The 27,894-nt window shown below is 47.7% G+C and overlaps 2 protein-coding genes across 2 annotated transcripts; both read right to left on the bottom strand.

Moving 5' to 3' along the window:
* Nucleotides 1-2,620: 2,620 nt before the first annotated feature.
* Nucleotides 2,621-8,067, bottom strand: LOC141972023 (keratin, type II cytoskeletal 4-like). Its single transcript, XM_074929757.1, has 9 exons — nucleotides 7,609-8,067; nucleotides 6,580-6,794; nucleotides 6,204-6,264; nucleotides 5,437-5,532; nucleotides 4,671-4,835; nucleotides 4,459-4,584; nucleotides 3,959-4,179; nucleotides 3,617-3,645; nucleotides 2,621-3,099 (listed from the first exon to the last, which is right to left on the bottom strand). Exons 1-9 carry the CDS (start codon nucleotides 8,065-8,067, stop codon nucleotides 2,621-2,623), a joined length of 1,851 nt encoding a protein of 616 aa, XP_074785858.1.
* A 5,891-nt stretch (nucleotides 8,068-13,958) lies between these two features.
* Nucleotides 13,959-18,224, bottom strand: LOC141971818 (keratin, type II cytoskeletal 75-like). Its single transcript, XM_074929413.1, is given in 11 exon segments — nucleotides 13,959-14,176; nucleotides 14,358-14,386; nucleotides 14,518-14,738; nucleotides 15,439-15,485; nucleotides 15,488-15,563; nucleotides 15,959-16,120; nucleotides 16,418-16,491; nucleotides 16,494-16,512; nucleotides 16,947-17,007; nucleotides 17,201-17,412; nucleotides 18,066-18,224. Coding segments are annotated over 11 exon segments (1,278 nt in total).
* Nucleotides 18,225-27,894: the final 9,670 nt, after the last annotated feature.

Below are 27,894 nucleotides of genomic sequence, written 5' to 3' on the forward strand. Positions count from 1 at the left end.
CTTTAATGGTCAGGAGTGGAAAGCTCTGGAAAACCTGGGGCTTGCTGGGCTTCCTCCCCTTCGAGGCTGGGAACGTCATGCAAAGCCAGTTCCTGTTTCACCGGGCCATGGAGGGAGAGCAAGCAAAGGCAAGACCAACTGGTTGAGTCAACCAGCAGCAGCCTGTGAGGACTAACCCCAGGTCCCAAAGCTGTGGCTTTCTCCACCTCCTCTTTCTCAAGCAACCATCTTTTTCAGCAACTGCAAAACCCAACAAAAAGTGGCCTCTGACACGAAGCCAAGCCGAGTTGTTCTGGCTATGGATTATGAAGGGGCTGCTGTACCTTCTCATAGCCACAAGGCAGACCCACACTTGGAGCCACGGTGGTTCCTGGGCAGCCGCCCCACGCATGGCCCCGGCTGTGGCCCAGAGTGACAGCTTGGAACCACACAGGGACTCGGTTCAGACAATTAACTGGGGCTACCCAGGGGACTCGAAGCATTCTTTCCAAATTCCATTTGCAAGTGGTGAATGCAGCAAGCTCAGATGGAAAATTACCCACCTAGGTAGGCACCATCTCATCTAATTGCAGCCACAGAGAAGTTACATAAACTGTTGAACGGGGTTTGAGAGAGGGGCTCAGGTGGAGGCCTGTCCCCCTCACCTAACCAGAGTCAGACACAGAGATGGTCAGAGCGAGATGAAACAGTTTCTACTCTTAGCATAGAAATAACATCTCATGCCCTTCCCCAAAGGTGCTTATCTTCTTCCTTGCATCAGTCTTTAATATTCACTTTTTTTTTTTTTTTAGGTTGCAATTAGAGTTTTGCCCTGTGAGAGCGGGGAGATTAGTGGTGTCGTGTGACCTGTAATTCTTCATGTGCTGGAGACAGGAAGAAATTCACCGTGATAATAGTGTCTGCGAAGCCAGCGGATGACAGGCAGGGTGTATTCGTCTGAGGACATGCAGACGTCTTGCATGGTGATGTCTCCATTTGCACTAATACCCCTGCCCCGGGCTGCCTGCAGAGCCCGGAGAGATCTAATTGGTGCAGTTGGTAGAGTCAAGAGCTTGATGCGTTTCATGCTAAATTAGACGCCTGTGTTTGGTCAGATGAATCACCTCATGGAAATGTGGGTTTCTTCCATGAAATGAGCCCCCAGCAACCAACTCACACGTTGAGCTCTACGTGGGAGACTTCGAAACTGAGTCAAAGTCGATCCCACCCCCCGTTATGGCCCTCGTAACTTATCCCTTTGCCTTTTAAATCATGCAGGATAGATGTCACACTTTGTCAGCCCCAATGTCACTGAAGCAAAGGGGTTTGTGTCTGGAATACGAGTGCACAGCCCTGCTCACAAACCCGGTGAGCCCAGAAGGTCGGTGTTGGCATCTACCTTCATTCAGCTGCTGTGACATGGAAGGATCAAACAAACATGTTGTTCTGAGGTTGGAGCAGTGAACGAAGCTACAGGCTAGCAGAGTCGTCACAGAGGACGTCTGACAGTGCTCAGAATTATTTTGGAGGTTTCTGGCAATCTTTGACATCTGTTGGTACTTGGGCTATAAAATCTCTTACAGGTGATGTGACATAAGGAGTAAATAAAACTGAACAAACAGCATCAGGCTCTCCTGGCAATCTGAGTCCTACCATGCTCCAAACTTCGTAAAGAGAATCTGTTTGGTCCTTTCTTCCCTCCACAGACTGCTAAAGAGCACTTCTTCCCCCAATCTGTAACTTCTTTAAATTGAAAAATTCAGAGACAAACCACGTACTTTCAATGCAGTTTATTGAAGGCACAGTGAAAAGCTGGGAAATTTGAGCAGTCGTTGAAAGAAGCTCTGTTCATGTGAGCACAAGATGTCAACTCAGAAGATTTATGCACCAATAACTGCCCTTGGCATTTCGGGGGTGGGGATGGGGGACGGGGGGGAAGGTGTGAGCTCTTCTAAAAATCAGCACGCTTTGAACTAGCCACCCCTAACATGCAGAAGCAAATGAAAGTACTACGTATTCATCTGTAAGCAAATTCCACAAAAGCCTATGGCTGCAGTGTAACTAGCAGGTGCTTTGAAAGTTGAAATTGCCTCGTTTAAAATTTAAGCTCAAATTGGCAGCTCAGGGTTTTTTCTTTGACCAAAGGAAAAAAAAAAAAAAAGGGAAAAAAAAATGAAAAAAAAAAGAAGCGTGCTCTTTGCAGTGCCTCCTGGGAAAGTTAAATCATCACTCTCTTTTCTGAAATGCTTTGGGAGGAGCTGGAAGAAAAAGAGGTGTCTTGTAAGGAAGAAGATTGTTAATTAATCTGCTCATTATGGGAAAAGCCAGGGAGAGGAGGCAGCACAGCAAGCAAAACCCTTAAAGCTGTGATAATCTAGACAGTGTAAACTCCGAGTGTTATTTCTCGAACACTGTGCTGAGCACCTGCTGGAGAAGCTTGCTAGATGTGTCTTTAGGCTGGGGACTCTGACGACATAACCTGGTGGGGTGTATATCTGATGCTAATAAATGTGGGCATGGGCTTGGTGACCAACGTTGCTGCTAGTGGGCAGAGAAACTATCCTGCATCATCTCAGTGGTAGGAACCGCGCGTCCACGCGTTGCTCTCCGACGTGGCTGTGCCACCCCCCAGCTGACAGCCCTATGGAACAACGCACGGGTCTCTGACCACCCCGTAGTTCCCCACCACGCCGTTGTTGCACCCCACAACTTCGGGGCTGTTTGCAACGACGACGGGAGAGCCCCCCAGCTGCCTGATGACGCAGCCTTGGTTTCCGAAGCTGACCACCCCACCGGCTTGGCAAGGCCCCATTCTAGCATTCAAGCCCCCGTTTCCCGTGCTGATGACGGTGCGAGCTGGGTACCCCCCGCTCCGGGAGCTGAATCCTCCATTTTTGCAGTTGACCACTCCGGCCTGGCAATACACCTCCGGGACACACTGCTTGGCCACCGAGCTAATGACTCTCTTGGGGTGGATCCCGGCGCTTCGGGAGCTGAATCCTCCATTCTGGGAGCTCTGCCTTCCGGACCGTCTCCCCAGCGAGCTGTAGCCACACGCAGCCCCGTTTGCAGCCAGCATCCCGCACTCGTCAGGGATATTGTAGCCACTGCTGACCACAGCTGCAAGACAGCCCATGGGATTAATTATTTAGAGAGGAAAACTGGAAGACTCTCACAAGGCAAGTTGTCTCATGAGTGACAGAACCGACCAAACCTGATTTTCTCTAGATTTGTCCAACGTGTCTTAGCCCCTGCTCCTTCCAACTCCTCCCCCATGTCCCAACGCATCCCCTCACAGATCCTCCCCGTTCCCACGTTGCTCCTCTGGCTGGTGCCATACTCTTTCCCAGGTTCAGTGTGCATTGGTGCATGGCCTGGCAGGTTTGCCAGGACTGCTGGCTGTTGCTTCCAAGAGTAAAAAAGGGTCATGAGTATTATCTTTCCCCCTCTATACAAAAGCTGATTATTTTGAAATTCAGAGGTATTTGAGATTTCTGGGCCTAAACCTTCAACATCGGCCTGGGCTGAAATGGAAAAGGGACACAAAGGGAGCTGGGGCAGACGGATAATGCTACTCCATAAACTGCCTTTCCAAAATTGAAAAACCCTCATGGCTGAAAGTCTTCAGGTTACTTACACACGCTCACCGGGTTCCCCACACATATCCTGTTAGGGGAGAGAAGAGAAATGCACGTTATCCTATTAACCAGTTGCACACACATTTAGAAACCTGACGTTACTCATAACTTCCAGCCATACATCCAGCCCACTTAATCCCTTGTTGTAACATGTCTGACTATCCCTAGGACAGGAACTGTTTGTGCTGGCACAAGGGTGGCCTGTATGGCCTCCAGCCATCTCTCCAGCCCCAGTTTCTATGAGCCTGGGAGGATCCTAAAGTTAGAGATTTCACTGGGGAGCTGGATTCCTTCTGGCCTCTGATACACAGGAGGAAAGGGAAAAGGTCTCTGTCACCCACCTGCTCTCTTCACCCTCCAGTAGAGTCTTATACGTTGCAATCTCAATATCCAGGGCCAGTTTGACATTCAGCAGCTCCTGGTAATCCCGCAGCATGCAAGCCAGCTCATCCTTGGCCTTCTGGAGGGCATTCTGCAGCTCAATGTGCTTCTCCCGGGCATCTTTGAGGGCGCAATCCCCGCGCTGCTCAACATCACAAATGGAGGTTTGCAGGCAGGACACCTGTCAGAGGGGAGGACCACACTGCAGGTGTCTTCAAGGTTTACGTTTCATAATTCCTGGACATTCTGGTTTTGGATTAATCCACTCTTCCAATTGCAAACAGAGAAAAAACCCACGAGCATCCCTTCTCTCTATATGCTTTTTAACTATACATTTTCCGACAACAGCCCAGAGCAGGTTTTAATTCTACTAAAGGCCAATGCCTCGTCTTACCCCATATCTGAGCTGTCCTGTAAGACATTTCCCTTTCTGGAAACATCACCTGTGGGCCTCTCCTACCTGCTTCTTCGCGTTCTCCAGTTCACACTGCAGCTTCTGTATCATCCGGGTTAGCTCTGAAATCTCACACTTGTTGCTTTGCAGATCATCACAATACTTGCCTCTCTTATCCTGAAGCTCCTGAAACTGGAACCAAGAAACAAGACAAAAATCAGTTTTGACCCACAGCCTGTTAAGTAGCCAGGCAGACACCCAGGTGGCTTCTTACTTACCCTGGTTTGGTAGAAAGCATCAACTTCCTCTTTGCTTTTCTGAGCTATTTCTTGGTACCAGCATTCAACGTTCTTGATGATGCTTTCCATGTCCAGGTCTCGGTTGTTGTCCATTTTCACGATGACCGAAGTGTCACATAGCTGGCGATCCACCTGAGCTCGTTCCTACAGGTTGGGGAATGACTTAGTCAGCTGTTAGCAATTCTCAGACTTTGTAGTGAAGGAAGGGCTGGGACAAAGAGCCACACTGCTCAGCTGATGGATAGAACAAGTCAAGAAATGTCCCTCAAGTTGGCTCAGCAGAAAATCCTCCCTGCTGGATGAGTTGCCACATGCCAGCTGCTGACCTACATGCTGACCTGCAGCAATTCTGTCCACATCAAGGGCAAGGAATTTCAGTGACTTAACCCTTGGTATCCTGTCATCTTCAGCTGCTTTACTGATGTTAATGACAGGATTAAGCTGGGAGTTTCTTGAGCTCTAATCAGACAACTGCAATCCGGAGTAACTAGACAGACGCATCTCTTTTCTCAGGGGTAGAGTTAGGACACAGCCAATTCATACCTGGAGCTGCATTAAGAAACAGGGAAACACCTTATTTCCAGCACAATCATGTTAATATTATATCAACCTTGTCCTTCTATGCTTCCAAGCGTTCAGGGCTTGGGATGAGATATGTTCAAGACGGGTTTCAAGCTGTAGAAATCTGGAGCACCTGAAGGATGAGACAGCACAACCTGTGGTGGGACAGACCAGAGAAACTCACCTCCTCAAACACACATTTCAACAATTCCAACTGCCTTCTTAACAGATCCACCTTCACCTCCAGCTCTTCCTTGTTCAAAAAGATACAGTCTGCATCCTGAAAGAGAGGAGACACCTTCCAGCCCAATCTCACTGAAAACGTTGGAGAAACACACCGAAGACAGAGGCAGCGCCAATAAAACAGGAACGTGTTTCAACAAGATTTCAAGAGCAAAAAGGTGTGAGAGAGTGAGTCAAGATGCCCTGGTGTCTCCTGAAGGAAAACAAAACCATCCCAACATGACTTACAGGGGTTAGTTTATTTATTACTTAGGACCTAGCTACAAACTCAGAATTGACTAATAAGTATTTAAACATAATTTTTTAATATTGTTCAAATGATTTCTGCTTTTCTGATGTTCAAGTATAAAGGATGTGAAGAGACGGTCAGAAAATAACCAGTGTCTTAGACACCAGATATTCCAGTGTGACCTCTCCCGCTCTGTCCCCCTTCCACAAATACACCCTCCCATTACACTTCAAGAATGTGCTTAGGGTAACAAAACCATTGCCGTAGTGCTGATGACGTAAGCTTTGAGGATGCATTATTTTTGCTTTCTACTTGCATTTGCCTCTTTTTCTGACCCAGTGCCTCTTTACAGGCCTCCCTCCTTCTGCTCATTAGAACAGTTTTGCTGGGCATTTGCTAAAAAGGCACTATTTCAGCCAAGCTTTACGCCAAATAAACCTATTAGAGGTATAATGATCCATGTATTTTGAGCTTCTCACCTTTTTGAGTGCCACAAACTCATTCTCCACGGTTGTACGCCTGTTGATTTCCTCTTCGTATCTGTTGGAAAAGAAGAAGAGGGCTGAGGCAAGCAATACTATCAGACACACAGACACTAACCACCAGGTAGAAATAACAACCTTCTCTTGCCATCAGGCACTGTAAGATCAGTGTCTGGAGACCAAACATTAGACCATCCCAAGATCAGAAGCTTCTTCATGAACAACAACATTAACAATGCAAAGAGTTTGCAAGTGAGACAGAAGAATGTGACATCCCCAAAGGGGATGTGCCACATGTCTGGGAGATGTTTCCTGAGATGAACCAGAGGAGAAGTGAAATGCCAACAGTTAGAGGAGACCTGAAGGCCCTTACTTGCACTTGAACTCCTCCACCAGCTGGCTCGTGGCACATTCTTCGCTGCCCAGTTTTTGCTTTTCACACAGCAAGCAGTCCAGGCGCTTCCGCAGGTCGCAGATGTAGTTCTCAAAGTACAGTTCAAGGTTTTTCCCTTTCTTTGGCAGGACGTATTGCTGCAGGAGGCCCCACTTGGTCTCTAGCACTTTGTTCTGCTGCTCCAGGAATCGAACCTGCAGGCCAAAAAGTAGCAATTCTTCAAATAAAGAGATGAATGCAATAACTCGACACCTGGTTTAACTGTCTACTCTGGCCGTGGAATTGCAGGTGTAAGAATAGGATTTTGGGGAAGTCAGAGGTGATATGCCATGGTTATCATAAAACTATCTGCCCTTATTTAAAAATATAAAATTCACATGTGTAAATTATTTAGAAATCTAAAATTCACATGTCTAAAGCTGCCTTTCTCACCAATGAATAGAAATAAAGCTCTCTGATGTATTTCAGGATGAGACTGAGTCCCCAGAGGATGGAACCTGCTTGTCTCATTTTTTTTCTACAAAGTTGACAGCTCAGACTTAGATATCTCACGTTTAGGTGCCTGAATGAAGATTAATCTCCTTTGCCTCAGGAATGGTTCTGGAACAGTCACTATATTTAAAGACAAAGGGGGGAAGAGGGTCTAGTACAGGACAGACAGATGAGCCCATCGGGCGTGTAACTTCAGGCTGAGGTAGAAGAAGGCTGCAATGAGAAATCCAGCCTTGAACTGAGGCCGTCCAGAGAGGAGACACCTGCAAGAAACTCCAGTGCCACTATAGCCACGATACAAACAGCAGCAAATACTACAACCAGTATGTGGCTGAAATGAGCCTTTCCCCAGTACTGAAGATCTCGCTCTGAACCACCCGGCTCTGTGGGATTCTGGACCCTTGCATGGACCCAGCTCAGTGATTCATGGCACGAGCTGGACTGGAGTTTGGGATGAGGTTGGTCGTGTTTTATTTTTCTCAAAGAAGCGGAAGCATGAAGCAGGTTTACACTCACCTTGTCGATGAAGCAGGCAAATTGGGTGTTGAGAGTCTTGATCTGTTCCTTCTCCTGGCAGCGTATTTCATGTTCCAGTGGGTCGACCCCAACACAGAGGGGCTTCAGAAGCCGCTCATCAATGCAGATACCTTGGATGCCATCAGTCTTGCGATCAGGGTAACCTCTCACAATACTATATCCCCTGGGGCCACAAAGGCCAACCCTTCCTCCAACACTACCGTAGCCTACACCTCCAAAGCCGAACTCTCCAAAACATCCAGTACCGCAGCCTCCGTTCACGTAGGAAATTCTCCTGTTTCCACCCAGGTTGCAGACACTCCTGCTGCTATAGGCACCAGCTCCACATCGGACGGGTTGGCAGGCAGAGGCGGCGTAGCTTCGACCACAAATCTCCGAAGCTGAACTAAAGCCTCTTCGTCCCAGGACAGATCTCACTGTAGGTGCCTGTCTGCTCATGGTGGCTTATTTGAAGGTGGAATATGAAAGTTTAGGGGAAGCTCTTCTGCAGGAGAGGAACAGAGATCCCGCTGAAGTGACACAGTGATGCCACCCCTTATATATATTTTGGAAGCCGGCCTTGATAGGATCAGGACGTTAATTTAAAGCGCTTAAGGGTTTGGTTTGCCTAGCAGCAATAAATGCTCCTCAAAATGCAAAACAGCCCAGCAAATACTAACTACTGAGGAAATAAAAAGGAATCTAAAAGTGCTCTGTTTGCAACTTGGCTTAGAATATATTACGGTTTGAAGTGTTCCCCTAACTTACGCTAATTATAGTTTAGCAAACATTTTTGAAGAAACTCTTTGTGATTTGTTTGCAGTGTGTCGTTTGGGGTTTTGTGTCTCATGGGGTTTTGTGTATGATGGCATGTTTTGCAGACTTGCACTTTGTGGGGGTAATTTCACAATCTTTTGGGTGCGGAAAAGTAACAAAAAAAAAAAAAGTCAACCATGGAAAAACACCGCGGAAGTTGTGTTGTGATGGATGGATCATTTCTGTACCCAAAACAACAGCAAATTCACTGAGTTATGGGTCTGGATTCATATGTAAGGACTCAAAATGCCCCCCCAAAAACATTCCCATGCAGAATTTCACACTAACCACCTCTTACCATCATGAAACACCTCCAAAACAGAGAAGATTGCATCCAGAAACCGCAGTATCTTTCGATTTGCTTTCCAGATTTGTGTTCTGTGCAGTCAGTGACATTTTCACTTGAGTAAGGCTGCAGATTCTTAACCTGAAGACCATTTGACACAGTTAAATCTTTTGCCCTTGTTATACTGGAGCTTCTACCAGGCTGGATGTCAGAGACCTTTTTGATTCATCTTCTGGTAGTCTCTACAGGGAACAAAAAAGGAACAGTAGCACATTTCAACCCGGCGAGATCCACCTCATTCAAGAAGCGACAGCTAAAAGTTGGGTGACTTTGCCAGACATTGTCCTTGACACTCAGTGGAGATCTCCAAGAGAAATAGCCCCTGGGTCTGTGCTCAGGGGAACTGGGGTGATTCACTCTCCACAGGCGCTGGTCTTTCTCCATCAACAGAGGAAGTCTTAATGAGTGGATTAGAATGGACACCAGAGATGGCTTTGACTCACGTTGGCAAGGTGAATCTCTCTCTCCTAATCACCAGCCCAAGGAGCTGACTCAGTGAACCAATCTGTCAACCATCTCAGGGCCTTCTCCTAACTGACATTTGGAAAGTCAAAACAATAGGGCTCTTTGAAAGTGTTTGGGAGAAAAAGAGACATTATAGTGAAAACAATTAAATGTCCTCAGCCCTTCCAGACCGAAGGGGAACAACACTCAAAGTGTTCATGTTATACCTGTGACACGATGATGTCTGGAGACACCTGGTAGCTGTGTTCCCTCATCCTCATTAAACACCACCACCACCACCCCCCCCCAAAAAAAAGACATTTTCCAAGAGTTAGGATCAGGTGGCGGAAATCATAAAAACAGTGCAAAACTGCTGTAAAACGTGAAACCTGCTAATATCAAGTTCTTAAAAAGAATGCGTGCACACCGAAACCAGAGGACGTGACTGCAGCACTGAGATTCACAAGGCTATTAATTGGACGTGTAATTGCAACTTATGTGAGTTTGAGGGGCTGGTGGTGTAAATTAGTTGCGTAAACTGATACTTTCGCCCTATACAAATGGGATAATTCAACATATTTACAGCATGACTTTCAGATTCCACCTTTGCTTATAGTATTTTAGGCTCACGGTTCATACTGGGTTGCCAGCACAATTGGAGGCATCAGAACAAATATTAGAGACTTCCAACTAAAGCTTGTAACGTCCCAGATCCTCTAAGTTCTAAACAAAGACGTATCAGGAGCAAAATGCATATTGGAATCCAAAGAAGAGTACAAAAGGGAGTTGTTACAAGCTCTGTGTAGGAAAACTGCATCCTAGACCAGAAGTCAGACTGAAGACCGGTGTGCTGCTGCTCCCTTTCTGCACCCCATTATACACGTCGGCTGTGTGGGAGACACCTGGAACATACCACAGACTGCAATTAAACGTCTGTGAACCAACTGTGCTGCGGCAGCCCCAGTTCCAAAATCCCTCACCAGAGCCACTGGCTTCCTGATAGATAAGAGATTTGGGACATAAGTTGCCCAGTATTGGGTAAAATTTCTGTGTTAGGCAAATCCCTGTTGTTGCTCCTGAATCCCAGGGAGAAGCAGCTCTGCAGAAAATTCATTTACATCTCACGTCTTGCCAAGGAGCAATGAGTGTTTCACCTCTTGGTACATAAGACCTCAAGAATCGACAATTTGTTATTGTGAGCATGGACATGGGAAATGGGAAAGTACTCTGAAGCAAAAATCAGATCTTTTTGACTCAAAAAAAAAAAAAAAAAGAAAAGAGGGGAAGGACTGAGGAAGCAAAAAAGGAAAATATTTTGATGAGGGATTGGATGAGTCATTTGACAACTTGCAATCTCTCCCTTTGTCAGCATTCTTCTCCTTGAATGTGCTGCTGGAAATGGAATTCATTATAAGAACATGTGAAGTTCACTAATTTGTTTGTTGCCTCTGGAGATGAATCCCAACTAGCTCTTAAAATACGTTTTATGCGATAGTCTCAAAGAGCCGTGCTCCATCTCTGTAATTATCCTCAGCCATAGAAAACTCAATTGCATTCAGACAGGACAATGGCAATAATCTACCTGTGCTAACACCATTTGATAGATGGAAGATTGGGTCGTAACATGTATTTTTATACCCACAGTCTCCTGGACTGTATAGATTCTCGTCCCTCTCATTCATGAGATGTTAAAGAATTGATCTGATTAGTGCAGTCTCGTTCCTTTGTATCCTAAAGCCAAAGCTGTCCAAGAGAATTCAGTCTGGTGATGGTTTTTCTCCTCTCATTAACCTACATCTGCTCTATGTTAGAAGCCAAGGCTGGGGTTTTTCAAAGGATGTTCCTCATAAAATTCATCAAACACTGGGCCTGGGTGCACCTTCCTCCCTGTTTCAGCCATCAAACTAGCCATGTATTTTAATTTCATCTTTGAGACTCCCTCTATGGCTAATGGAAGGAGATAGGCATCTCTAGACGGTGATTCATCGCATCCTAAAATAGGCAGCTAAGACAGGTGGGAGGAATCCACCTCTCAGGTACTCGCCTCTATTCTTACTGACTACCAGAGACAGTCTAGACAACCAGACAACTAGACCAGGCGCCCCACTTCTGGATGGTTAAAGCTAGCCGAATTAGTCCCACCCTTTGGGCGCCAAATTTCTTTAGCACCTTTGAAGTCTTAATGAGCGTACACAACATCACACGCTCTCCAGATTTGCTCAGTTCCTGCTGTATGCATATATCATATCTCCGTGCGGTGATTACCTCCTGCAAAGCCGAGGCTTGCGACGAAGAGAAGGTTTGTTTTGATCTTTTTCATGTTGATGTCTCCCTCCCACGGAATTGCACAGCGGAAATGAATGTGGGATGTGTGGGAATCCGGGCCCCTGAATGGGGCGGCATCACTGCCTGTTAAAGCAAAAAAAGATTAGAAAAGGAACAAAAAAAATACTGCAGCTGTTATTAGGTTACAGCAACTTCCCTATAAATCCACAGGAGCTCTTATCCCTTCCACTTATAGCTGTTTTCTTGGGCAGAAGAATTTCTCTGAGCTACGCAAAAGGGAGGAATCGCCCATGGAAGGTGGGTCGGGTCATCCTGGGAAGCAGCCAGCAGGAGATGAACTCTTCCTTTTGTTATGCTAAAGCCCTAGTGCCCAAGCCCACGTTTGATTTGATCTGTGCAGCTTTGTGATGTGCTGCTGAATTTCTGATGAAAGGCCTCGCTGATTCATGAAGTGCTGATGTACACAGAGGCTGGTCACAGGTTTAAAGTAAAACACTTGCTAAATTAGTTTATCAGATCTTGAAATGGTGACAAGGGGGAGTTTGGAGGTGAGAAAGCAACCCTGATTCTGTGTCATTTCCCCAATTTATTCTTCTCTTGCATAAAAAGTGACAGGATCGTCTATTTTCAATAGAACACCATAACCTTTATGAGACACTCAAGCCCCTCTTAATGAATATTTATGGATGCTCGATTATTTTTTTTCTTGTCAAATCTTTCTTGTGGTTTCCTTCATTAACGATTGTGCCTGTTTTCTCTTGTGCTCCCCATATTTGATTGGGAGATAACGTCCTATTACAGGAGAATTAGGGGGGGAGAGAAAGCTCTTCCAGTTCTGAATCACGATAATTGCTTTGGATAGGAAAGACCTTCCCCTCTGGATTCTCCCTTTTGTAAAACACATAGCTGTCCAACTTGCCTCTGTATGGTTCCTTTCTTTGTTCTGCTCATTGGCTTTCATCAGTTTAAACACAAAACACTTTAATACTTTGTGGTTGATTTACGTTACTGATTTGCTGGCTTTTTTTTTTTTTTTTTTTTTTTTTAATCTGCTCAAATGTACAATAAAATATCTCCCTTTGATCTGATTTGAAATCCTAAACTGGTAGTCACAGGATTTCTAAAATGATGTGGAAAAAAGAGCAACCGTTCCTGAGTTTTTTCCCTATAATGACCCTATTGCAGCAGATTTTGAAGAGGTATAAAACGTGTTTTGTCATCACACCTCTGTGGTAGACACGCTATAAAAATGCAAAGAGACTGAGATGACTTCCCTATGAATCTTAAAACACCCATTGAATAGCATTGGGTAGGAGCCAGATTTGGTGCAAATCAGCCTAAATAAGCTGATTTTAAAAGGCTTCCATAATTTACACCAACCAAAGACCGAATCTACATGACACTCTCTGGGCAGCCCTGCCACCTCTGCTTCGTTGTTAGGACTTCTAAGCAGATACGTCTTGCCCGGTTTAGGACTAGGGCATTTCTGTGTTCTCGGCAAACACTAAAACCCAAGTGGCAACACGTTTGTTCTCTGTGCAGTTTATTGGGAAAAACAGCAAAATGTTTAAAGCTCTTGAGTCATCAAGATAGAAGTGAGGGTGCTGTAATTTATGCATAATGTCAGGACACTAAACAAGGAAGCTAACAGGAGTACAAGAGACGTAATTACTCTTTGCTGACTACAGAAGGTGAAATGTGGTTTTCTGAATTGAGATTTCCTTTATGACTTGCCTGCCTGCATATGGATGACCAAACTGCTCCAAGACAGTGAACAAAGAACATCACTAAAGTCCTGCCCTCCTCTTCGTGACCCCATGTGTCTCGCCACTACAGCTCCACTGACTTGTCTAAAATCACGTCAGACAGATTTTGAGGAAAAGGTGAGTCCTAGAGAACCCATTTCCAGAAACACTTCCCAGACCACTCTAGAGAAAGGATTCTGAATTAATACCGTGGCTGGTTTCATAGATAACACAGGCTTAATCAGTAAAAAAAAAAAAAAAAAAAGAAAAAAAAGGCTGGTGGGAAGCAGGAATTGAGTGATAGTGACTTAAGTGTCCCAACACAACCACCAACCCTTTAAAGAAACAGCAGAAATCAAAAGGAACATGTTTTAAGTGTCTCTTTTTTTGATGTGATCCTGGTGGAGTTTCTCTGATGTGGTTTCATGATGCTACAATATTCTTGCACCCAGTATGCCTCTTCCTTGTGTGTAAGGTGGAGCTGAGGACACTTTTACCACTGAAAGTGGAGCAGGGCTTTCATTTTTCTACTTTATGTCTTATGTCCTGGTTGTCTCACAGCTGAAGTTTAGATCCGGGTGTTCCTGGAGCACGGAGGTCCAGCTGAAATCCTCACCCCTGGCCAACACCTCGCTTGTGGGTGAGCCGAGTTTCCCATGCTCTTTGCGGCTCTTCAGCTCTCTCCACGGCTCCCTGCGGTCCTACTGCAGAGTCTACCGCTGCCCGAGGGGCTGAGCTCTGGCACGAATGGCCCCCACCTCTGGCCTTAAATTCTTCACTCGTAGGGATGCAGCTGGGAGCACCAGGGATATACTGCCTGCCCGTGGAGCTGGCAACGCTTCTGGAGGTAAATCCTCTGCGGCAGGCACCAGCTTCTTCAGGTAGGGACGCTCCACCAGCGCTACAGGAGGACTTGCATCTTCTGGGCTGTCTACCAGTCCCACAACCCGGGTCAGCTTTGCAGCCAGTGATGGTGTGGCAAGGGGGGACGATCACTATCATGGGAAAACAGAAGCTGAATCACTCACAGGGAGGATGCAACCGTCCTCCTCCCCCTTCAAAACAAGAACTAGATTGTTGTAAGGAAAAGAGAAAACCTTGAGCTTGCTTACACACTCTCACGGGGCTCCCAAGGCGTATCCTGAAGGAGAAGAAGGTCACAAGGTTATCCATCACATTACTAGCATTGCTAAACCTTTTCCAGCCTCTTTGTCTCTGCTGAGGACTCCCAAGGACTGAACGCAGCCCACCCATGGTTGTAGAGGTACCCACCTGCTCTCTTCACCCTCCAGTAGAGTCTTATACGTTGCAATCTCAATATCCAGGGCCAGTTTGACATTCAGCAGCTCCTGGTAATCCCGCAGCATGCAAGCCAGCTCATCCTTGGCCTTCTGGAGGGCATTCTGCAGCTCAATGTGCTTCTCCCGGGCATCTTTGAGGGTGCAATCCCCGCGCCGCTCAGTATTCCAGACTGATGTCTGCAGAGACGACACCTGTCAGGGCAGACACAAGAAGTCCTTACTTTCCCTGCCCTTTGTCTTGCCATACGCACCTTGGAAAGAGAAATTCTCATTTCTTTTGAGAGTCCCAATTTGGGAAGTACTGCTGTTGTTTTTAGGAAAGCCAAATGTTTCCAAAATCAAATATAAATTTTAAAATACTACAGAAAGGCTGGACATGTCCCTGATTGCCAGACTGTGGTTAAGTCTTGTTTTGAGGATACCAATACTTTGTTCTAATTGGAACTAATAATTAAGGTTTTCCATTACTTCCCATTATAAACTATATAATGAATTAGATGGTCTGAAAATTATACCAGTTTCTATGGGCGCTGAATTACTGGTGAGTCATAATTCTACTCTACTTATTGGATGCTTTGAACCTGTGTCAGAAGCATTGCCTCTTGCCAGAATTCTTGCTGGAGCAATTTTAGCAATTTTCCAAGTGGCTGTAGCTAATCCAACGATCTAATTTGATGCAATTAGTTCTTCGCAATAATCAAAATGATCCAACAGAAAATACACCAGCAGGTAGTCTTTCTTCCCTGCTCAGCACTAGTAAGATCTTTGAACCAATGGAACCAGTGTGAGGCAATGCTCTCTGATAAAGATGAAAGAAACGCCACAGAAGTGTTGAAAACACGACTTGGGATCTCACATCTAGGATCCAGGGAGTAAATACGATCCATCATACCTGCTTCTTCACATTTTCAAGGTCACTCTGCTCTCTCTGGACACAAAACTCAGCTCTTCAGTCTCTTCATGGTGGGACTACAGTTCATTGCTGTGTCTCCCCTTCGCCTTCTCAAGCTCTTGGAACTGATTGTAAGAAAAGAGAGAGCTGGCAATTAATACTGGTAGTGTCGGTAATAGAGGAGCCTTGCTTCTGTTTCCAGAGTGAATTAAACCAGGTTTAGAAAAGCCCTCACAACTTCGCAGCTCCTCACACTTTCAGCAGCAAATGGAGTTTTCCTCCTTTCACTGCTCAACTCGCCTAAAACCTGCCCGTTCCCAGCGTGGCTGAGTCCTGTCCCATTGCGCTGTATCTGTTCTGGGGATGTTCTCCTTCACTTTGAGACTCACGGAATTTAGCAGAATGGAAAATTAGTTCCAGAAATTACACAGTGAAGACGGAAAGGAAAAATCACCACCTTTGCACTGCTGATGTTGACAGTGAGAGAATTAAGGATGTGTCGCTGGGTGACACAATTTACTCGAGTTCTGTACAACGTATCCAACTCTGCTTTGCTTTCCTGAGCTATGTCCTCACACCAGCACTCAGCGCTCCTGAGGATGCCCTCCATGTCCAGGCCTCGGCTGTTTGTTTTCACAACAACAGCAGTGTCACAGGGACTTCTCTCCAGCTCAGGGATTTCCTAGAAGCCATGTGAAGTGTCAGTAAGCTGACAGTATGTCCCTGGATTTCTTATCTCACGCTCCAGTGGAAGTAGCACCACCACTGAGAGTTTGACCTGAGCCACAAACGAGGAGTTGATACTAGAGCTGGTCACACATGCAGCTTGATGGTTCAGGGCTTCTTGAGATCACAAAGTAGTCCCTATTCGGGATTCCCGTTGTCTCCCAAAGAGAGCCCGGTGCCTAAAGCAATGTGGACAAGGAGCAGCTGGTAGAAATAGCTGCCATCAACAATGCTGGGACAGAAGCATCCATACCTGAGCAGAAACACATTTCAGGAACTCTAGGTCTCGCTTTAGGGTTTCCACCTTTGCTTGCAGCTCTTCTTGACCAGGTAGACACAATCCACATCCTAAAAGAGTTTCCAGACATTCAGAAGTCAAAATGGTGCCTACACAGAGACCTAAGGCAATTTCATTATAGCTTTAGAGTAAGAAATTTTGTTTAGAGTAGGAAATTTTGTCTAATCGGGAAGCCCAGATATCCCCTGAACAGCAACAGCTGAGGGGTCCCAAAGGCATAGTCAATTGCTGAGTTCTTGCTTGAAAAACATCATGATTTGGGCATTAGGACTAGCAAGCTGCCAGTTTGGAATGAAACGCACTTTCTGTGCTAAAGGGCAGAGGTTTCATGCTCTCTGGGAATACACTGTGACCTTTTTTTCTGCATCTTTCCTTGTCCAATGTCTAGTATTCTCAAGACCTGATCCTTGCCTCGGAAGGAGCAGATCAGAGGAAAGCCCTTGGATGTGTGCATCCAACCCTTCCATTCATACAAATTCTTTACCTTCTTCAGTAACACAACCTCGTTCTCGGCAGCTGCGTGTCTGCTCACTTCCTGCTTGTATCTGTTGGGCAAGAGAAGAGGCTGGTTACTGCGTGGCTCTGACGCTGGAGATCTTGTTTGTCTGGGTATTTAGGGGTCAGGGTGCTTTGGGATCTCAGCTTTTTGGACCTCAGAGAGAAGTCTGTGGATGCGGACAAAAATTAAAGTCAAGCTCTTTGAGCTCACTGCCCTGTGAATGGTTTCTACTCGCTCACCTGCATCTGAACTCTTCAGCGAGTTTCCCCATGTCGTTCAGCTCAGGTTCCATCTGTCCCCTCTCACGCAGCAGTGAGTCCAGCTGCCTCTGCAGGCCGCAAGTGAAGTTGTTGGAGACGTGTTTGATGCTATTCTGGGATGGCCGGACCTGCTTTTGGAGTAGGTCCCATTTGGTGGCCAACACCCTGTTCTGCTGCTCCAGATACTGCACCTGCATTCAGAAAGCAAAGTCACCTTTTCCAGCCACGTTCTTAGATGCATTGTAGGGGGACCAAATGAACGTGGGGGGAACAAGGCATTTTCTCTTCTGAGTCAATATTCCAGGGGCTCATCGTGGTCGAAAGGGGATGAGAAGACGAAAGGGAGGCATTGCAATATTCATAATCCTATAATCCTAGAGCAAACTGGGCATGCTGCTCTCCCATTCTCCAGGGAAGCCCTAGACAGCACAGCCTTTGTGGCAGCTACAGAAACCATGGAATATTTAAATAGATCTGCATATCGATTGGCTGACAGTGGAAACCATCATTTATCAATAGGAGTCAATGCAACTTTACAAGGTCTAGCTGTGCAGAGAGAAGTCAATAGTGCAGAAGCTCGGTAAGATGCCTTAGGGGAACAGCTCCCTTCCACTATTAATAATAAAACGAGATGCATTTTCTCAAAGCACATAAGCCAGATTAAAATAAGAGTATTGGCTAGATCTGCACTTGTAGGTCATGGTACTGGAGTCACGCATGCTAAAACCAGCACAAGGCTCATGTAATAGGAGAAGAGAAGGAGGGGGAATCTAAGACCTGAGCACAAAAAGTTTCCTTCACACTAAAACCTCATCATTCCTTTAAGTTTTGTCTCAGCTCTCACCTTGTTAATCAAAGAGGCAAACTGCTTATTGAGGGTCTACAAATGCTCTCTCTCCTGCTTTCGGACATGCTGAATTTCGGCGTCAATCTTCGCATCACAAGGCTGCAGCAGCTTCTTGGTGACATGCACTGCACAAAACCCTTCACTTCTGCAGCTCATGCCATGGAAACCTAACCCACGACTCCTACCTTCACCGCTGGCATGGATGCCCCTGCACCGCCCTGCACAGGCCCCCTGTGCGAGGCTTTGGCCAGAAGAAATCCGTTTACACCCATCTGTGTTTTGGAGGCTCTGGCCTCTGTGGCTCCAAGCTCCTTAACTTCTTCCAAATAGCGCAGCAGAGGGGAAAGTGCTGCTTGGGCAGCAGCTCAGGCCACTCACAGCAGAGGGTGACGAGAAGAACTTTTTTCCGTGAAAAGACCTTCCAGCTGACAGCTGCTGGCTCATGCTGACAGTTGTGGTGGAGGAGAGGATGCTGGAGCGTGCAACTCAAAAAAGGGGCCCCTCTGCTCCGACAGCCCTGAGCGCCTCCTTTATACACATCTCAGAAGTAGGGCTTGGTTGATGGAGATAAATAATTTGGGTTTTTCTTGGGGTTTGCCTTGCCTGGCAGTGATTTGTAGGTTTAAATATGCAAAAACAATGCCTAACACTGAACATTTGTGAAATCCTAGGGAATTTTACTGGTTTTAAATCGCTTTGTTTGCATACTCAGCTTGGAGGATACCATGGGCTGGGTTTTGTGAGAATTCTTCTTTTGTTTTAGTTTGTCCTCCTTCCTTACATTAATTACACTTCAGCAAACGGCCTTATGGGTATCTCCCTCTCTCAAGGATAATCTGTAAAGGAATGTTCTGCTGAAGAGAAAATGATAAGTGATTTTTGCAGTATCTGTTCATAGTCACTCCCTTCACAAAGGACAGTAGGAGTTCACGAGGCACAGCCAAAGGCACTCCAGTGCTTGGAAACTGGGAACTGTGGTGTTGACTGGACACACAAATTTCCTTGCACCCTAGTACAAGGGCGCAAAATACTTCATTTTTATAAATAGCCCTCCATACACCACACCCAGTTAAAGGCCATAACTGACTGGGGAGACAGAAGAGCCTTTCTCTTCTTCACTGAGCCCAAGTCTGAAACAACCAGCTCAGGCTCGGATGCACAACTTTTAGGGGAACAAATCAGTGTAGCTGCATCTTCTCATTAAGTTTTTGGCTTTGATTGTGTAGAACACATAGAAAAATGAGACTCGCGTGGAGGAGACAATAAAGAGCTTAGAAATTAGAAAGCTCAGCCACAAAGCTGTTAACTGGATATTTGTTAATAATTTAATTGGCAGGAGCGGTAGACTTGGCCTTGGTGGGCAGACTATGAATGCACCAGTGACCGGTATCCTGCAAAAATACCTTATTAATACAGCTGCTGTATGGCCACTCTCTGTTACTATCCTTTATATTTGAGCTTGTAATTAAAACCCTTGGGATACCTCAAGGCAAATAAAAAAGATTTATTAGAATTGCTTGACAGACAGGAAAGAAAAGGCTGATAAGTTTAATATATTTGCTGAGAGCCTCACAATACCTGAGAGGTGGAGCCAAGATTACATCTCTGTCCTTGTGGCTTCTTGCCAAAGTCTCTTTTAAAACAGAAAGGCAAAGGGATTCATTTCAGATGATTTGAAAGAAATGGTTTTCCCCTGCTATTATACCGTACTCACCCTTAGTTTTGTCAATAGGTCAGTGTTTTTTTTGACAATTAAACATTTAAGCGGTTCAAATTCCCAAGAAATGGCATTGTATTTCATGTGCTCATTTCTTTCCTTGGTTTTGCAGTGATTTTTTTTTTTTTTTTTTTTCTCCCTGGGCTCATTAGATGGCTTTTTTTCACCACCTTTCGCAAGAAGGCTGATGAAAAACAAAACTGGTTACCAGCAACCATGCTGGTATTCTGTCTCCAAGAGCGGCTGATGCCAAAGGTTTTCTTGTACCTCATTATTTGCAAATGTTCTGCACGGGAACAGCTTGCCCTTAGACCAGCAAGAGAGATAATTGATGGCATGAAGTAGCTGGAAAGACAACCAGCTTAATTGCAGGTTCTTGACAGCACTATCAATTACACCTACACACAGAAGAGCAGGAATGATTGAAGTCCTGGGTGTCTCACTTGGCTGCTTGAATACAAGCAGAGTCCGTGGCAATCCCAGCTGGAAGAGCAGGATTGGAGCCCAGGAGGAGGGCACTTGGCCTGGAGCTGCTCTGCCTCGGTCTTCACTTTGTGCTTCCAGTTTGTTTCTCCATCTCCGACCGACTCCCCCCGCTGAATCCGCATGGCCCCAGCGATGAGGTGCCACGATGCGTGATGGTCCTCCTGCACCTTCTGAGCAGGGTGGGTGATCTCACAGGGCTCTGCCTGACCCTGCTGTAGCCAGGAGCGTTTGTCTCCCTTCAAGCAAGAAGGAGTTAGCTCAAAGTTTTTGTTTCCTTGCTGTGATTAGAGCTGACAGGGTCAGGGATGGTTTCAAAAGTTTTCCTCCCGTAGAGAAACTTTGTTAAGCAAAACTTCCGAACTTGGGTTTTCACATCCACAGACATAGCAAAAGGTTCATGCAGCCAGATCAGCCTCCCCTCTGACTCTGAGTCTAGATGTCCCCTGATGACCCTGGGTCCCCAAAAGGCAGGTGATAACCCCTGATGAGACCCTTAGGCTGTTCTCAACTGCCCAGCTTGGGATGTAGTTTAAATGATGACACGGTCAGCTCTGCCTTCCTCTCCCAACTTCATCTCATCCCCCCCAGCTTGCTGCAGAAGACAAAGTTTTTGTGTGTCATTCAACATCAGAGACTCTCCAGGTTTAAAATCCACCAGATCTTCTCCACTTGCTTCCATCCAGTTGATGGAACTCAGTGTATTCATGTCAGAGCAATCATGTTTGCTGCAGCTCCCTTGCAGGAGAGGGAGGGTTGTGTGTGTATGTGGGTGCCAGGGGAGTAGCTCCCAGTGTAATGACAGCTCATTAATTTACTTCTAATCACCAGGAATTTGGGAAAAAGGCCAAGCAATGAAGATAGGAAGCCCACAGTTTTCATGGTGCTGCAATGTAGCCCTGAGTAATATCACAGCTTTTTGCCAAAGTAAATCAGAAGGGAACTTCTTGTTCTGGCCACATCTGTAGAGCAAAGAGGGCTCCAGCCCAAAACTCCATCACTCAGAGGGAGACTGGCAGAGCTCTACACCACTACGGTACAACATTTTTCTCCCACTAGGTGGTGGTATCTAATGCATCTTGAGCATCCCTGTCCACACAGGTTCTTGGTTGAGTTCTTGGTGGTGACATGAGCCTGTTCACACCCGGTTCAACACTCAGAAACCTCTCGGGATACCACTAGCAAGACCCAGCTCACAGCTGTAGAGGGCAATATTTAGAAGCCAGGACAGCATGGGAACAACAAGGCCCTCAGTCCTTGCAAGAAGGTGAGGATTCATATGGATTTTTACTCTGAGGTTGACTCTGAGCCCGGGATGTTGTGTAAAATACGTGTGCATCCAGTGCTGCAGCTCTGGCAGGAGAACAACACTGAGGTTAGAGTTACCATCAGCTTTAAGAACAGCTGACCCACTGTCATCTTACTCACGACCTTAGTGTCCTCCCCTCATACCTGAAATCTTGCTCATCACGTCAACACTCTCAGAGGCTCAGGCTGTGCCTTTCGGTGTTACATCCTGAGCATGTTTCCAGAGTTCTGATGACTGATAACACGTGCCCCGAGACATTAATCTGAAGACCCCATTTTTTTATTTTCTTTTCATTACTTCAGCTCAGCCCCTGAATCTCAGGAATAAAATGGTCTCTGGGCACAGCCTTGGGCAGTCCTTCTTGTGGCATTTTCCACCAGAAATGCGTGAGCAATATCTAACTGACACATACAACTTAGCGTTGAGTCAGTGAGAAATGAGCAGCGGATATACCCTTACACACATTGACATCGCACCTCTTTTAGCCACTTTTCACACTTTGCATGTGCTGTGGTGGCGGAAAGAAAAATCATCTGCTTGATCATTCCAGCTCAGATCTGTATGGTCCAAAGACCTGAAACCTGCCCTCGGTCTTAACAGAGCCAAATACACAGGCTCCTTACAGATACTATCAGGAGTTGGACCACATAACTGCTGAAGGAAAGGAACAGCAATCATTAAGCATTTTTAAAATATGATGATTTTAGACAACTGAAATCCTGGGCCAGATTTTTCACTCCTACTTAAAAAGAGATGGCTTTATATGAAAGGAGGTGCCAGAACACTCAGCTCCAGAAACTGGAGATATGATTATAGCTTAGCTGACAAGCAGAACAGGTTTTGATATACCCTTCCAAACCATTCCTTCACTAAATTAGCCTAGCACTTAAGGCTATGTACTACCAGCGTGTAAACAGTACTTAAAACAACTTAGTGGAAATGCTGATCAAGCCCCTCATACAAGTTGGGGGTTAGCAGTCGCTTTTCTAAGCTGCTCTCCCAGGCTCCTGTTACAGACAACCGAAACAGACGGTTTGTCTGATCTCCAGCAGGGGATTCGACCTGCGCTGAGGTAGATGCACAAATGAGGTTTCTTTGACTTGCCTCCCGAAGTGCCTATTTCTCTCCATTGACTCTCCCTTCTTCCTTTTTGACCTTTAACTCTGGAAAACTGATTAGTAAAACCCACAGACCTGACCACAGGGTTCGTATTAATTCTTTATTTCTTCTGATTAAAGTTCTAGGCACCCTGTCTACATAATTAATTTCACAGTAAAACTAAAGGCCAGCAACGCTTGGTAGTGTGCAGAATTACCTTTTGCAGCTTCCACTTTTTATTGTAAGGGGAGAGGCTTTGTCTTGATTAAAAAGTCTTACCTAATCTCTTAGATAAAAAAAAAAAAAAAAAAAAAAACAGGGTTGCGATGATGCAGCTTATTTATCGCTTTGATCCTGAAGGACTGAATTGTCCCAGTGAGTGATGTCGGAGTCGCCACTAACAGGGTGAATGAACCGTCTCAGCTGTTGGAGGGCGGCTCTGCCTGGCACTTGGCAAGCTGGACCCGTGGGACGCGAGCCAGCGCGGATGAACACACAAGCTTATCTCAGCAGGGTTTGCTAACAGCATCTCCAGATTTCACTGCCGCAGCTGGCGGCTTCGCAGCTTGCGTTAGGGCTTTCTGCTTTTGATGAGGGCAGCGATAACCTAGTTTTGACTTAAATAGTGTCTAGACCTCCCCACATGCAAGGTGGTCAGAACTGCTTCCAGACTATGCTATAAAGGGTTGATTTAACCCTTTGTGGCTCCCCATCAACCTTCTCTAGTTGTTTCCACGTCTCTACAGCCATTTGCAAAGGGGTCTCTGCAGTGGATCTCCCACCGAGCTGAGTAGCTCGGTCCCACCGGCTGCCACCCCCAGGACTCTTCACAGTTGTATTTCTTTGCAAACCAGTGAAGAGGATCCAACCTTCCTTCTGACTGGGGAAAAGACATGATTCCTGATGGGATTGTGGCACTCGAGTTATCTAAGTGGAGTGTTGCTAAATTAAGGTGACACGGTTGCATTGAGCTTCTTGAACAAACTGTCCCAGTAATCTCAGCTGCTCTGCTCACCATTAGAACTTTTGATTTGACTTCAGGGAGGTTCTGTGAGAAATTTAGAAAATATCTTGCTTCCTCTGCATAGAATAGACCAGTAATTAACATGCTGGACAAAAAAAGGCTGACTCAGATACATACAGTGCAACATAAATTTGGGACCTGGCGGGAGAAACGGGACTAGAAGCAAGATAAGGAGACGTTGTTCATAGATTTTTCATTCCTTTCTTTATCTGCACCCACGATGGTAACAAAATCTAAATGGAAGATGTGATCTGTCCTCCGAACACTTAATGAGTGGCTCCTGGAGACAATGATGGAACTGAGACGTAGCCACGTGTCCTGGCTGACTGGTTAGATTAGACCAATAGGACTTGTACCCTGAAACCCATTTCAGTGCATGGCCGCCCCACACCAGACAGTCTTTTGCAAAAAACCTTCTTCCATTTCTTCACTGATTTTTTTTTTTTTTTCCTTGGGGTTGGATCAGATCTCCGTAAACTGGTTTATACATTTAATGAGTTCTTTCAAAAATCTCATCATACACGTCAGAGTGACTCCCACCCATAGACCAATACACACACAACAGACAGGGTTTCAAGCTTTTAATTGCCAAAGACAAAGATTCCAAAGAGCCTGAGCTGAAGTGCTCAGAGAAAGCCTGAGGAAACAATAGCAGCTATAACAATATTGTCATAAATTGGAGACGCGTTGTTGGAGAGTACAGGAGATGGCTGTGCAGGGAGAAGAGAGCTCGGGATTCTGTCAGACTTGTGGTTATTCACTGGTGGGCATGAAAGCCACCCTTGCTTCCACTAGGGAGGGGAATGGATTCTTCCTATTCCATTGACAGATTCTTTTTGAACGCAAATATTACTTGTGAGAAAGATCTTGTGGAGAACCCAAGTCAACTCCACAGACAGGCCTGTAAATGCCTGCCCGAGAACACCTCCCTCAGTCAGAGCTGCATCCTCCAGCCCCATCGCCACGGCTGCAGCTCCCAGCTTCACATCTCCCTACTCCATAACCACCTTCCCCTCCAAGGAGAGACTCGCCGCCAGGGCCATACCCCCCACTGCTACACCTGGATCCCCCACCAGTAGACCCATACTCTCCACTGTCACAACTAGAGATAACACCACAGCTCGAATCACCAGCTACACAGAGGGAGCTTCCCCTGCCAGCAGAGATAGAACCACTGAGGCCAGAGTTGCTCATCCCTCCACCGTGGGGACTGCATCTGCCAGAGCTGGATCCCCACCCCCCTGAGCTGTGGCCACCTCCAGACATGGAGCCTCCACTGCATGTGCTTCCCCCAACTCCAGACCCTGAGCTTCCTCCTCCTCCTCCAGACATAGACCCACCACCACCACCACAGCTCGATCCCCAATGACCTGAACTTCCTCCACTTCCAGACATGGAACCTCTCCTGCCAGAGCTGCTGCCCCCACCAGAGCTCATCCCTCCAGACATGGAGCCTCCACTGCCTGAGCTGCCCCAACCTCCATACCCTGAACCTCCTTCTCCTCCAGACATGGATCCTCTCCGTCCAGAGCTGCTGCCACCACCAGAGCTCATCCCTCCAGACATGGAGCCTCCACTGCCAGAGCTGCCCCCACCTCCAGACATGGACCCGCCACCACTGCCAGAGCTGGATCCCCAGTGACCCGAGCTTTCTCCACTCCCAGATATGGATCCTCTCCGGCCAGAGCTGCTGCCACCACCAGAGCTCATCCCTCCACCATGGGGACTGCATCTACCAGAGCTGGATCCCCAACCTCCTGAGCTGTGGCCACCGCCAGACATGGAGCCTCCACTGCCAGAGCTACCCCAACCTCCAGAACCTGAGCCTCTTCCTCCTCCTCCTCCTCCAGATATGGATCCTCTCCTGCCAGAGCTGCTGCCACCACCAGAGCTCATCCCTCCAGACATGGAGCCTCCACTGCCAGAGCTGCCCGAACCTCCAGACCCTGAGCCTCCTCCTCCTCCAGACATGGATCCACCAGTACCAGAGCAAGATCCCCAGTGTCCTGAACTTTCTCCACCTCCAGACATTCCACTTCCAGACATGGACCCTCTCCTGCCAGAGCTGCTGCCACCACCAGAGCTCATCCCTCCAGACATGGAGCCTCCACTGCCAGAGCTGCCACCACCTCCAGACATGGACCCGCCACCACTGCCAGAGCTGGATCCCCAGTGGCCAGAGCTTCCTCCACTTCCAGACCCTGATCCTCCTCCTCCTCCAGACATTGATCCTCTCCGGCCAGAGCTGCTGCCACCACCAGAGCTCATCCCTCCACCATGGGGACTGCATCTGCCAGAGCTGGATCCCCACGCTCCTGAGCTGTGGCCACTGCCAGACATGGAGCCTCCACTGCCAGAGCTGCCCCAACCTCCAGAACCTGAGCCTCCTCCTCCTCCTCCTCCAGACATGGACCCTCTCCTGCCAGAGCTGCTGCCACCACCAGAGCTCATCCCTCCAGACATGGAGCCTCCACTGCCTGAGCTGCCACCACCTCCAGACATGGACCCGCCACCACTGCCAGAGCTGGATCCCCAGTGACCCGAGCTTTCTCCACTTCCAGACATGGATCCTCTCCGGCCAGAGCTGCTGCCACCACCAGAGCTCATCCCTCCACCGTGGGGACTGCATCTGCCAGAGCTGGATCCCCACGCTCCTGAGCTGTGGCCACCGCCAGACATGGAGCCTCCACTGCCAGAGCTGCCCCAGCCTCCAGAACCTGAGCCTCCTCCTCCTCCAGACATGGATCCACCAGTACCAGAGCAAGATCCCCAGTGTCCTGAACTTTCTCCACCTCCAGACATTCCACTTCCAGACATGGACCCTCTCCGGCCAGAGCTGCTGCCACCACCAGAGCTCATCCCTCCAGACATGGAGCCTCCACTGCCTGAGCTGCCACCACCTCCAGACATGGACCCGCCAGCACTGCCAGAGCTCGATCCCCAGTGGCCTGAGCTTTCTCCACTTCCAGACCCTGATCCTCCTCCTCCTCCTCCAGACATTGATCCTCTCCTGCCAGAGCTGCTGCCCCCACCAGAGCTCATCCCTCCAGACATGGAGCCTCCACTGCCAGAGCTGCCCGAACCTCCAGAACCTGAGCCTCCTCCTCCTCCAGACATGGATCCACCAGTACCAGAGCAAGATCCCCAGTGTCCTGAACTTTCTCCACCTCCAGACATTCCACTTCCAGACATGGATCCTCTCCGGCCAGAGCTGCTGCCACCACCAGAGCTCATCCCTCCACCGTGGGGACTGCATCTGCCAGAGCTGGATCCCCACGCTCCTGAGCTGTGGCCACCGCCAGACATGGAGCCTCCACTGCCAGAGCTGCCCCAACCTCCAGAACCCGAGCCTCCTCCTCCTCCAGACATGGATCCACCAGTACCAGAGCAAGATCCCCAGTGTCCTGAACTTTCTCCACCTCCAGACATTCCACTTCCAGACATGGACCCTCTCCTGCCAGAGCTGCTGCCACCACCAGAGCTCATCCCTCCAGACATGGAGCCTCCACTGCCTGAGCTGCCCCCACCTCCAGACATGGACCCGCCACCACTGCCAGAGCTGGATCCCCAGTGACCCGAGCTTTCTCCACTCCCAGACATGGATCCTCTCCGGCCAGAGCTGCTGCCACCACCAGAGCTCATCCCTCCACCGTGGGGACTGCATCTACCAGAGCTGGATCCCCAACCTCCTGAGCTGTGGCCACCGCCAGACATGGAGCCTCCACTGCCAGATCTGCCCCAACCTCCAGAACCCGAGCCTCCTCCTCCTCCAGACATGGATCCACCAGTACCAGAGCAAGATCCCCAGTGTCCTGAACTTTCTCCACCTCCAGACATTCCACTCCCAGACATGGATCCTCTCCGGCCAGAGCTGCTGCCACCACCAGAGCTCATCCCTCCACCGTGGGGACTGCATCTGCCAGAGCTGGATCCCCACGCTCCTGAGCTGTGGCCACCGCCAGACATGGAGCCTCCACTGCCAGAGCTGCCCCAACCTCCAGAACCTGAGCCTCCTCCTCCTCCAGACATGGATCCACCAGTACCAGAGCAAGATCCCCAGTGTCCTGAACTTTCTCCACCTCCAGACATTCCACTTCCAGACATGGACCCTCTCCGGCCAGAGCTGCTGCCACCACCAGAGCTCATCCCTCCAGACATGGAGGCTCCACTGCCTGAGCTCGATCTCCAGTGACCT

This window comes from Athene noctua, chromosome 30 (genome assembly GCF_965140245.1).
Source record: "Athene noctua chromosome 30, bAthNoc1.hap1.1, whole genome shotgun sequence".
In the NCBI taxonomy this organism is placed as follows: Eukaryota; Metazoa; Chordata; class Aves; order Strigiformes; family Strigidae; genus Athene; species Athene noctua.

Coding starts and splice junctions, on each gene's coding strand:
- LOC141972023 (XM_074929757.1), bottom strand. CDS start 8,067: ATGAGCAGACAGGCACCTACAGTGAGATCTGTCCTGGGACGAAGAGGC. Junction 6,795..7,608: donor TTGCCTGCTTCATCGACAAG/GTGAGTGTAAAC, acceptor TTTGGCCTGCAG/GTTCGATTCCTGGAGCAGCA. Junction 3,100..3,616: donor GGGGAACCCGGTGAGCGTGT/GTAAGTAACCTG, acceptor GCTGTCTTGCAG/CTGTGGTCAGCAGTGGCTAC.